Genomic DNA, 12,717 nt, shown 5'->3' with positions numbered 1-12,717 from the left:
TATAGATTTTCCTCCAATCTTAATTTAGTTTCAGAGTTTTCATCTTGAAATTCTTAGTTCCTACATTGTGGTTTGTTCTTATGCCCTTTTTATATTTCTTTTTGCGTCTTAAAATTCACTTGTAATTAAATCATTAAATGTTACTGTTTTGGGGGGGCATTTCATTTTCTTGCAATTGAATTTTGTTTTCAGTGGTCACTGCATTTAAGTGTCTTGAATAAATAAGATAATAATGAAATACATGTATCACGAAGTTTGGGAGTAAAGTGATGGGTGGCATCAGAATTTTTCACACAGTTGAGATATGGGAAAAAGACTGGAAATAAATTATTTGCATTGACATGTCCTGATGACAATTTTAAAGAAAACAAAAAATGTGTTTGCATAAATTGAAGAATTATTTCCCTGTGCTGTGATTAAGAGGTTATGTTGGGGGAGGGGGGCGATGATAACTTCCTCAATGGCTCAAGGGGGCGATTCTTTCAAAAAGGTTAAGAACCACAGGTTTAGGCTATCAGCTGGAACTCCAATGCAGGAATCCAAACGAAAGTTTACATATTTATTTACTAGTATTAAGTGTATATGCTGCCCATGTCACTACTGAAGTCATTCTGGACAGCTTACAGAATGATAAAAAGATGATATGCAACAATTAAAATTAGGAAAGATTAATTAGAGGCTAAAACCCAAGAGGACAAGTGGCAGGAGCGTGAGGATCTTCTCTCTACCCCATCAGCCACCGGTAGTACAGAATATTCCGAATTTTAACTGGAGGGGTCCAATTCTTTGACAGACCAAAGTAGGCCTTTTCTGCTGGATGGGCCAATCCCACTGGGGCAAGATGGCTCCTCAGATACCCTGGCCCTCTTCCTTGATCCTGCCATTCAGAATTCTCTGATGGGATCGGTAGCATGCTTTCCTTACCTGAACAAGTAGGATGGGCTGATGTGATGGGGTGAAGCCAGTTCTGTAGGTACTTATAAAGCCCTACTTATTCCATGTAGGGCTTTATAGGTAATGTCCAACAAGTTGTCTTGGATCTGGAAGCAAACTGGCACAAGTGCAGTTTTCAGACATATGTGTCCTTTGGGCACCCAGTATAGCTCATGCAGCCATATTCCGCACCAGCTGAAGCTTCCGGATACTTTTCAAGGGTAGCCCCAAGTAGTGTATGTTGCAATAGTCCAACCGGGAGATGACCAGGGCATGAGTGACTGAGTGGAGAGCCTCCCTATCCAGGAAGGGACATAATTGATTCACAATATGAAATTAGGAAAAGGCCCTCCTGGCCATGGATGTACCTGCTTTTTGAGCAGGAACTGTGAGTCCAAAAGGACCCCCAAATTAAACACTGGGTCTGTCTGGGGTAGTGCATCCACAACCAAAGATGAACTCCCGGACACAGAAGGGTCTACCCATAACCACTCCATCTTATCAGAGTTCAATTGAAGTATGTTATTCCTCTTCCAGAAAACCGAGGCATTGCCAAAGATATATCATATCCCTCACTTCACCTGGGTTGGAGGTCTGTAACTGGGTAACATCAGTATATTGGTGATACTAGATCCTGTGGTGATGGATGTTCTCACCCAGCGGATTCATATAGATGGCAACCCTGTGGCTGGACCTCTCACTCCCTATTAACACTGACTGGCACCTTGGAGGAAGGTGAACCAACATAAAACTGTGTCACCCATCCCTAACTTCCCAAATCAGCCCAAAGGGATACCATGCTTGGTAGTATTGAAATCCATTGAGAAGTCAGGGAGAGGAAGGATGGATGCATCACCTCCATCCTGCTTCCACCAGAGATCAACCATGAATGTGAACAATGCATTTGGTCCCATATCTGGACCTGAAACCTGATTGAAAAAGGTCTAGATCAGCTGTCTCAAACTCAATTTACCTGGGGGCCGCTGGAGGCAGAGGCTGGGTGAGGCTGGGCCACATAAGGGATTCCACAAAAAACGTTAAAAAAATATCCTCAAATGCCGCACTAATATTATACTTTCATATCACGGTGGGGGCCACAGAATATTGTCCTGCGGGCCGTAATTGGCCTGCAGGCCGCGAGAATGAGACCTCTGGTCTAGATAATCTGTTTCCTCCAGGGTCCTCTGGAGTTGCAATGACATCACTTTCCTTTCCTTTTTACCTATCATGAAGAGTCAGTTTGAATTCTATAGAATAGAATAGAATAGAATACCTTTATTGTCATTGCATTCTACAAATACAATGAAATTTGAAAGCTACTCCAGCATAGTGCCCCAAACACCACATCAGAATCACACTACAGAGTATTTAAAAATTAAAATAATTAAATAACAACAACAATAAAATAATAATAATAATCAACCTAGTCTAAAACCTATCTAAAATATATAGTAAGTTAGTTTAAAAATGCCACAATATACATAGGGCTAAATCACAAATGCATTGTTTGATTCAAGACAATTATTGCCTTGGAAAAGAAACTGTTTCTCAGTCTATTAGTCCTCATTTTAAGACACCTATAGTGTCTCCCTGATGGTAACAGTTCAAAATATGAATGACCAGGATGTGAACGGTCTGCGGAGATTTTTAGTGCTCTAGAGTCTGGTCTTCGCAATCTCTTCCAAAAAAGAAAGCAACCGATGATTTTTTGTGCTGTGTTTATAATTCTCTGGAGCATCTTCTTATCCACTACAGAGCATCCAGCATACCACACCATTACACAGTATGCCAAAATGCTCTCAATGGTAGAATGGTAAAAAGTAACCAGCAACTTCTCACCCAGACCACTCTTTTTCAGCAGCCTCAGAAAGTGCAGGTGCTGTTGGGTCTTCTTTGCAGTGGCCATAGTGTGGAGCGACCAAGTAAGGTTGTCGGAAATATGAACTCCTAGAAACTTAAAACTATGAACTCTTTCCACACAATCTCCATTGATATATAGTGGGAGGGCTCTGCTTTGTATTGTCTGAAGTCTATAATCAATTCTTTGGTCTTTTTGATGTTCAGGGCGAGGTTATGACTCTTGTACCACAAGACCAGTCTGAGAACCTTTGACCGTTAGGCTGTCTCGATTTCGCGTGATATGAGTCCCACCAATGTGGCGCCATCTGCAAATTTTATTATAGAGTTAGTGGGACAAGAGGGAGTGCAGTCGTAGGTGTAGAATGAATACAAAAGGGGGCTCAGCATACAACCCTGTGGAGAGCCAGTGCTGAAGCAAGAGTGGAGGAAAAATAGCTGCCAATCCTAACAGGTTGGGGTCTGTTAGTAGGAAAGTCCTTTATCCAACAGCAGATGTGAGAGGAGAGGCCCATTTGTAGCAACTTCTTAAGAAAAAAACAAAGGGTTTTTTTTTTGGCTACACATACATTAATGCTTGAACAATGGGAAAACAGGTGGATGACTGGTTTCAAATTTACACTTATAATCTGAAAGAAAATGTTTACAAGGTGATTTATTGTTGGCATTTAACACTTGATAAACTGTCAAAGGTGTACAGTATAAAACTGCCTCAAATGTACACTGAAAATGTTACTGTAAAGAAGGAATTTCTTATCATCTTGATTGGATTTGTGTCAAAGAAATATTGGGGCCAGACTCTATTTTAATGCAGAATATTCTTAAAAGAAATATAAAATTTAAACAAGAAATCCCAAAGGTGCTTTTTCAAGAGGCAACTGGATTTTATGGTTTTTCTTTGAAGACATTTCACTTCTCATCCAAGAAGTTTCTCCAGAGCTGAAACAGCTTCTTGGATGAGAAGTAAAACATTTTTTAAAAGACCAAAAACCCCTCAAACAAACCCAAAACCAAAAACAAAACAACCCTCAAAAAGTCCTGTTGCCTCTTGAAAAGCACATGACCTATAGATGACTGAGAATCTCCACAGACATTTAAAAACTAGAAGCTTTCCTTTTAATATTATTGGATAAGGAGCAGTGAAAAAAAGGAACTTCGTTATTATATATGTTAACTACATCTGAGCATTCCAGATGCACAAAAATGAAAAAAAAAAGTCAATCTCCACAACGAGATGGAAAAAGGGATGGACCGAGCAGAGGTGAACTGTCAAAATGAACTGTTACAATCAGCCATCTCATTTTGTTTCTACCGGGAAACTGTGTCTGGATTTTCTGCATAACATAAAACATGAAAATTTTGTTCTGCCCATTAGATAAATTTGTTACTCTATAAATCTATTTACTAAATATGGCCAGACCACAAGTGCAAATTAGTCCGCTACCCGGCAATATGGGCGTTCCCCGCGTCGTTATAAAGCAAAACGCAGAGTCACCATCGCCCGGTCACTTGTCCCCGGTACCCTCCGCTCTCAGGAGAGGAAGGAGGGAGGAGGCAGCTCACAGCTCGGGCCGGGACGGGTCCTGGAAGAAACTTAAGGCGGGAGAGAAGAGCGGCGGTTCCAGTTCTCCTCATGGGGCGCTACACGGGCAAAACGTGCCGGCTGATCTTAATGCTAGTCATGACAGCGAGCTTCTTCGTGGCCGAACTGGTGTCGGGCTACGTGGGCAACTCCATCGCGCTGGTCTCCGACTCCTTCAGCATGCTCTCCGACGTGCTCGCTCTCTGCGTGGGCCTCGTCACAGGACGCCTGTCTCACCAACGCCGAAGGTGTCCCGGCGCCTCTTACGGCTGCGGACGGGCCGAGGTGGTGGGCGCCCTCTGCAACGCCGTCTTCCTGGCCGCCCTCTATTTCACCATCCTGATGGAAGCGCTGCAGCGCCTGGCGAGGCCGGAATCCATCAGCAACGCCACGCTTATCCTCGTGGTAGGCGCGATCGGTCTGGCCGTCAATCTCGTGGGACTCCTCGTCTTCCAGGACTGGGCCTGCTGCTGCGGTCGAGGGTCGCCGCCCCCACCCATTTTGAGCCCCGAAGACGAGAGCCCAACCCGAACCGTCGCTAGCAGCTCGGTCGCCTTAGAGGGGATGGTGGAAATGAGCGGCCACGCCGCTGAGCCCAGCCCGAAAGCAGGTGCCAGCCGGTTGCCTCTCTGCTCGCCGTTCGCAGCATCTTCCTTCCTCCCTCCCTCCCCTTTCAGCTGCCTTTTTCCTTTTTCTCTAGTTCCCCCCCACCCAATTTCCGCCTTCTCTATTGTTTCACCGTTTTCTCTTTGCCCTTTAAGGATTTCTTGGCTCATAATTTTTATCCTTCCTTTTCTTATTTCCCATTTCCTTTTGAAAAGTGTTGCGTTGCACGTGCTTCTTTCTGCTAATTCTTATTCATTCTTTTCGGATTATTCCATTTGCCTGTTGGCTGTGAGTTCGATCCTAGGTAGAGGCTAATAGTTGGAATAGACTCTCCTGCTCTAGCAGGGGGTTGGACTAGATGACCTCCAGGGTCCCTTCCAACTCTGTTATTCTATCTTCTGTGTTCTGTTCTTATTTATACCTCTCATTCCTACTCTTTTACATTACATTACATAATATTACATTACTCATTACATTGCATGTACAGTATAATAATGTATTGGCAGAGTACTTGTATAATAATTTATTATTGAATAAAGTCAGAGAAATAATTGTATTTGTAACATTAAAGTAGATAAACAAAAGCAATCTTTGTGTCAATTAGTGTTTGTTTTGACAGTCTTTTGATACTATAAATTATTTTTTTCTAAACTACAATAGTAGAGAAGAGATTTCAGAATTAATTAGATATCAGGTTGTATAAGGTGGTCTTTATGAATATTAAACAAATCCATTCAATTTTGCCCCATTGCTTGCTTGGCTTGTAATTATACTACACTTTGCATGTAGAGTGTATGCAAGCGTGAGTCATAAGTAACTTGCTGGTTCTGAATGATTAAGATAAGTTGGTTTTGAAAAGTTTTGTATCTTTCTCTGTATAGAGCTTATACACAGCATTTCTTCTTTGAATGCAGGTGATTCTACGGATACCCAGAAAACCCCCAAAGAGGATCAGAAACAGAAAACAGAAAAAAAGTCGGAAGCCTTGAACATCAGAGGTACTATATTAGAGTTGAAAGATTTTTCCAGAGTAAGGCAGCCATAATTAGAGATGAACTGTTCTTATTTATAGTTCTATAAGTGTTCTTATTTATAGTTTGGTATAAGTTTATACCAAATTTTGGAATCTTAATGTATTCCAATGTAGTTATCCAGTTTTTTTCTGTTTACCTAATGTTTTCCTTATGCTTTGTTTCAGGTGTTCTTTTGCATGTGATGGGAGATGCTCTTGGCTCAGTTATTGTTGTGGTTGCTGCTTCCATATTCTATGTACTTCCTCTGGATGAGAACACACCTTGTAACTGGCAGTGTTACATTGATCCGAGCCTGACCATTGTTATGGTCTTTATCATACTGTCTTCAGCCTTTCCACTTATCAAGGAGACGGCAACCATTTTGTTGCAAATGGTCCCCAAAAATGTGAATATGCAAATATTGGGTAAGTTACTTTAAGGACTGTTATGACCCTTAAAAGCTGGTGCAGTTTCTGGATTATACATTCACGGCAGCATTACATGCTCAAGGCTCACACGGTGGTATTTCCTAGCAACATGACTCAAGTCTTAGAGGATTAATAAAGGCACATACAGTATTTCGAGAACAGCCCACAATAATGAAGCAGAAACTCTTATACATACTTGTAGCCATTTGTAGTCCATAACTGCTAATATAAATAGATTGGTTTATTGTTTTGCATTGTGGATTACAATCTCATACACACACACGTGTATGTGTGTGTTGTTATGGTTGATTTTGTTTTTGAATTCACTCCTCTGAATCTGGAAATTTGGAATGAGATTTGCTTGCTGAATCAATCCACATTTTGTATGAAATATATCAACATGTGCATCCTTCAGTTTTTTGAAGGATATACTCCAAAGCAGCACTGAAATAAAAAATTTCAAACATACTACATACTACAAACATACTACATATTGATACTGTTTTTTCCCAGTTTTACTGGGTCATTTGATCTTATGACAGTTCATCCAGTTCCCATTCAGCTCCCAGAATTCTCAAACCACTTGCCCTACATTATTGTACAACCTGGAAAAGTTATGATCAGGTTCTTATTCTGTGCATTTGAAGAGGCATTCTTTGTGTTTGTAGATGCAGTTAAATATTAAATGGAATACTACAGAACCTGGATAAAAATCTGATTTTCACCTTTTGTATTTCTTCTTCTTCCTAGCAAACAAATTATTGGCGGTGCCAGGCGTTAGCAGCATTCATGAGCTGCATGTCTGGGAATTTATCAAGGGGAAGAACATTGCCACACTCCATGTCAAGTGTCACTCTACTTCTGACTACCCTATTGCTTCCTACAAAATCAGGGAGGTGTTCCATGAAGAAGGGATCCATTCGGTGACCATCCAGCCAGAGTACCTAGAACACAATTGTCCTAAGGTCCTGTGCAGTACACCATGTATCTCCAGATCCTGTGATCCTCAGTTGTGCTGCAACCAGCAGGATGCTCTTCTTTCTCAGATGAATGGTTACAGTGAAACAATAGGCAGCTTTTCTCCATCACTGAAGAAGGTCTTCCAAAAAAAAGATGCCATAGAAATTCCTGTTGAACCCACGTGGGCTGAAGACATGGACAAAAAGAACAGTTGCTCCAAGGACAGTTATAAAGAAAAAAATGAAAGCATTCCACAAATAAATAGCACTCGATTTTAGACTTTAGGGTAAATATATTCTAAATTCTTTTGTCTCAAAAAGAAAGTTGGGGAGTTTCCTTGTACAAAGCTTCCTTTGGTTGAAAAAGAAGTAGCTGTTGGCGAGTGTTTGCCATGTTTCTGGGAGGCAGCAGTTGAAAGTTGAATATCAAGTTGAATACCAACTAAAACAGAGGCCATTGGTTTCTTCTAAGGTCTAGTTGAAATGGGCAGCCATTTTCTTAATGTTGGGCAAATAAGCAATGCCAACCCTATGTGCTACGCTGCTCTGCAACGAGAAAAGGATAAAGCATTTATTCAATGAGTAGAGGTGTTTTCCGTTCAGATCACTTTCAAGCCTTCTCTTAACTGTTAGTGTATGCATCTTTCAGATGCAAATAGAAATCTCAAGAAGGTTGGTTTAATGTTAAATGTATTAATTAGGATGCAGATTGCAAGCCTTACTCCTTTATGATTGTCCTAGCTTATGGCATATCTTTATTTTTCACTGAACTTTGTTTTTCTGTTTACTTGAGATAGATGAAAAGGAGAAAAGTGAGGAAATAGGCCTCATGGGTGTATGGAATAAATGAGTTAAATAAGCAAAAGAACCAATTAACTCATCCTTTTATGCTTCACAAATGAAGAACTATATTCTTGCTGAAATATGAATAGAGATATTCAAAATATTTTATTTTCTCCCCTTACTGACTTTACATTTTCCTCATATTCCAGTAATTATAAAATGTTGGAATATTTTTTAGAAAACATTTGAAATAATTTATTGGATTATATGCCATGAGAGATAAAATGTGAGTTTTTCAATGTGCGCTTATGCCATTTGTATTAAATTAGCAAAGAAGTAAAGCTGCGAGAAGTAAGGAATTTCATTTGCCTTAGGCAGGGTAGAACATATCTCTGAGTTTGTTTTAATAGAGTAATTCTATGGGTACACTGAGTATTACTGATACTGTTTTTCTCTCTGCTTTTGTAATATGGTGCTACTGACTGTATTTTTTTAAAAAAATTATGGGACTTTCTTCAAGCCATTTTTTAAAAGAATTTTAGATCTTTGACTTGCTGGCCTGTTTTAATCCTCAATCCAAATAAATATACATAACTATAATCCCATTGAATACCTCTTTTAAGTACTGCCCTTACAGCCATGTAAACAGTTGAGGGAGGCTGAATGATGGTTGTCCTTCTGCTATCTTGAATTTCTTTCATGTTTTCTTTAGGTTTTTGTTGTTATGTCTGATGTTTTTCGTACTGTGGTATGATTTGAATTATTTTGCTTGTAAGCTGTCCAGAGCCACTTTTTTGTGAGATGGGTGGATATATAAATTTGCTAAATAAATATAGTATAAATATAAAATTGCTAAAAAATATCTTACATAATTATTTTAGAAATTTCAGTATGCAGCTAAAATTCAGATCATAGCGCCTGGCTACATTCAGACGGTTTAGTCCTGGTGAAAGAGATGGGGATCGAAGAAAAGACTAATCCATATAGCTGCCTGCACTGAATGTAATTCATCCCTACCCAATCAGTACACTGGTCTTCTGTCTTATTATGCGCAGAAAAATGTAACCCTACTAGACAGATTCTGTGTATGATATCAAAGCTGTATTTATTTTATTTTGTGTTTCGTTGAATGTTATTAATTTCACACTGGGCTTTTGCAGGTTGAAGATTAGGAATTTAGACCCCCAAAAAGTTCAGAGCAAGTTTTAATAAAACTACTGGCAATGAACATTGGGTATCACCCAGGAAATTAATGCTGCTGTTTGAAATTAATACTGCAAAATTTAATGGAAAACAAATAATTGTAATTACTGCCTGTGTACTGTATTTTTCTTTCATTTCAGTTAATGTTTGTTGTATTTGCACTTTCGTAGCATAAACTGGGATTATGAGGACTCAGATTGTTGGAGACAATATGCTGACTCTGTAAACCACTTAGAGAGGGCTTTAAAGCACTATGAAGTGGTAAATAAGTCTAAATGCTATTGCTATTAGTATGTGTTCAGTAGTAATACTGTTTTCAATATTTTGTCTGTTTGTATGCATGCCTATTTGTATTGCCTTAATATAAATAGAAATTTTCTTCTTCTAAAACCTACAATACCTTTTAATACCATTGCACAAAATATCTCCAAATGGGCAATAATGCTTTTTTGGGGTGATAGTCTTTGTTATTTTTAATTCCAAAAGTGTATATAATAAAACAAAGAGGTGTTAAGTTGTTTTCATACATACGGATAGTACTCTTTCTGTACTTTAAAGAAGTATCCATCACTTATTTGGACTTTTTGAACTGTAATTCTTAATCAGAACATGGAAGATGAGGATAAACAACAGGACTTACAGAAATATACCAATAAAAAAGGGCACAACAATAACCGATTTCAAATTCTGTGTCCATTGAAAAAGCCATTGCATTTACAAACTCCTCACAATAAAATACACAATTTTACTACCAATTTCTGTGTTTGAGTTTGATCCATGCAAGATGAGACCAAACTGAAATGTAGTCAGGTGCACCCACCAGAGAAAAATCCATCTTTTGATTTTTACTGTAGCTTTGATCTGATTTTTCTCAACCACTTTACTCTGTGAGTAAATTTGGCTCTAGTGCATCATCATGCCGTTCCATGTATGCTGCTTTCTCAATATAAGTACCCTTAGAACTTAATGTTCATTTTCTGCAAAATTATTGATCTACACATCTGGCATTTCTATGGCTTTATTGTGCTGATTAGTTATACAGCTGCCATTTTATTTAGGCAAGACTTGTCACAAGGTTTATTGATTTATTTATTGGCAATGCCCTGATATTGTTCAGCAATTAAAACTACTGAAATTTGGATATGGCTCCATTCTTCCACTAACTAAATCATGCATGTTGTATAATTTAAGATTTTTCTCTCTGCTTTTTGGTGGTGTTTTGGATGGCCTTGATACATCTATCATATTAGGAGAGGTACAGGATTTGATTCTTGTGTGAAATTGGAAGATCAAAAACATAAATTTTTTAACTAGAATATTACAAAGACTTGCAAATGTAATGGCTTTTATGAATGTTTAGTATGTTTCATTATCATATTATGGCTTTTGAATATAACATTTATGAACTGTATATGATGAAGTATCATCTATGCATCAACTATGAATGCATCAACTTCACTGAATGAAAGTTTATGTTATGACTTCCTCTGAAGTCACTGTTACCTTCCATCAGGACAGCACAAAACCCTTTGAAACTGAAATTTGTTTGGAAGTTTGAAACTTTAACTCTGACAATAATTTCTATGGGTTTTCAAGTATCAGCTATAATATGCACAATTGTTCTTATGTTTGGGCACTTTATTTGTTGAAAGTGACATAAAAGTGCAATATATAACACTAATGTTTTAAAAGTTTTATGTAAATAAAATGTTTTTATGTGCACAACTAGTTTTGGTATCTATTAAATAAATAATTTTTAGAAATATCAAGCACAATTTCCTTCTTTATATTTTGTCCTCTCATAACTGGAAACATACTTCTTGAAGAGTATTTTAGAAGAATATGTACACCATTTTACATGAAATAAAAAGAGCTTTGTACCCTAGTGTGTTTATCACATTTCGGGCAAAATGACCCCTATTCCGTCATAAATATACTTTAGCACCTTCCCATTTGAAAAAAAAAAAAGTCCACTAAGACCTGAGAAGTTAGATATTCCAAAGCTTTGAGTAACTCTTGATTTTTCCTTTGGAAAAAAATATACCATTTTGTTCAGGGTTTTCTAAATAACGTATTTTGTAGCATAAGAATCTTACATGATTGAATGGAAGAAAGTGCAGACATAATATTCTAGATAAGGTTAGGATCATTCAGCCTGCCCTGCTGTTCTGTACTGTCTTCCCCCTCTTCCTGGAAGTTCAGCTATTGACTGAAAACTTGCATCTCCTGAGGCCAGGTTCTGGACCTGTTGTGGAAAGACTTGGGTGCTGGATAGTGAAGATGGATAGTCTAGTGAAGAGAAGGACCAGGGGAGACATGATAGCAGTCTTCCAATATTTGAGGGGCTGCCACAGCGAGAAAGGAATCAAGCTATTTTCCAAAGCACTTGAAGGCCAGACTAGGAATAATGGCTGGAAATGGAACAAGGAGAGATTCAACCTGGAAATGAGGAGAAATTTTCTGACAGTGACAACTACCCACCAGTGGAACAGAAATTGCTTTCGGAAGTTGTGGGAGCGCCATCACTGGAGGCTTTCAAGAAGAGACTGGACTGCCATCTGTCAAAAGTGGTGTAGGGTCTGCTTGGGTGCGGGATTGGACTAGATGACCTACAAAGTCCCTTCCACCTCTATTAATCTATATCTGTATCTGGATTTTGGCATTGCTTCAGCTGAGCTGCTTTTCACCCAGAAAGTGTCTGCCTGGAACAAAAGAATAGGCATGCCTATGAGAAGACAGATGTGGCTTTTGGGGCTTATATATTATTCTGCCCCTTACACACAGAGACCTTCCCATGCTACCCTCATCATAACACTAATGTGTTGAGGTAACAAATGGACAATTAAATGAATTATGTGGGGTGCCACAGGGTTCAGCGCTTTCTCTTCTGTTTTTTTTAACATCTGGCAAGACTAAGAGGCTAAGTGACTTAGCCATTATCTGGCAAGACTAAGACGAAGACTAAGTGGCTTTCAGTTTCAGGACTATATTATCTTTGGTGATGGATTTTGGTTAGTGTTGGACTGTCCCAGACAGACCAGTGCACAATCTGGGGGCTCCTCCTAGACTCCTGTTCACCAAGCAGATGGCAGTTGTGACTAGGAGTGCCTTTGCATAGCTTTACCTTGTACTCAGTTGCACTTGTTCCTAGATTATAGTCATTTGTGTCCTGGTCACTTCCAGATTGGATTATGACAATATACTTTACATGGGGATCCCCTTTAAGAATATTTGGAAGCTTTGGCTAGTACAGAATGCAGTGACTTGGGCAGTTATATACGCTCTTAGAACAGCACATGTTACATTTCTGCTATGTGAGCTGTGTTGTCTACCAGTTTGCTTCCAGGTACAAT

At 38.9% G+C, this 12,717-nt stretch overlaps 1 protein-coding gene and 1 long non-coding RNA gene across 2 annotated transcripts in view; one reads left to right on the top strand and one right to left on the bottom strand.

Annotated features, from left to right (window-relative positions):
- Positions 1–2,631: 2,631 nt before the first annotated feature.
- Positions 2,632–7,657, top strand: LOC113433264 (calcium/manganese antiporter SLC30A10). The gene is made up of 4 exons (XM_026695744.2): positions 2,632–4,982; positions 5,893–5,976; positions 6,177–6,416; positions 7,170–7,657. Exons 1-4 carry the CDS (start codon positions 4,424–4,426, stop codon positions 7,655–7,657), a joined length of 1,371 nt encoding a protein of 456 aa, XP_026551529.1. The 5' UTR covers positions 2,632–4,423.
- A 181-nt stretch (positions 7,658–7,838) lies between these two features.
- Positions 7,839–12,717, bottom strand: part of LOC148127609 (uncharacterized) — a 132,370-nt gene continuing 127,491 nt past the window's right edge. Inside the window, exon 3 of the long non-coding RNA XR_015743649.1 lies at positions 7,839–7,924. This is a non-coding gene — a long non-coding RNA (uncharacterized LOC148127609). The remainder of the gene's footprint in view (positions 7,925–12,717) is intronic.

This window comes from Pseudonaja textilis, chromosome 1, assembly GCF_049901715.1.
Source record: "Pseudonaja textilis isolate UNSWEBS1 chromosome 1, rPseTex1.2, whole genome shotgun sequence".
Taxonomy (NCBI): Eukaryota; Metazoa; Chordata; class Lepidosauria; order Squamata; family Elapidae; genus Pseudonaja; species Pseudonaja textilis.
The sequence above is the reverse complement of the archived record's forward strand: the minus strand, read 5'-3'. Positions and strand labels throughout refer to the sequence as shown.

Excerpts from the sequence above, each read along its gene's own strand:
- LOC113433264 (XM_026695744.2), top strand. The coding sequence starts at position 4,424 with ATGGGGCGCTACACGGGCAAAACGTGCCGGCTGATCTTAATGCTAGTC. Across the intron at positions 5,977-6,176 it reads GGAAGCCTTGAACATCAGAG|GTGTTCTTTTGCATGTGATG; the intron begins GTACTATATTAG and ends GCTTTGTTTCAG. Across the intron at positions 6,417-7,169 it reads TGTGAATATGCAAATATTGG|CAAACAAATTATTGGCGGTG; the intron begins GTAAGTTACTTT and ends TCTTCTTCCTAG.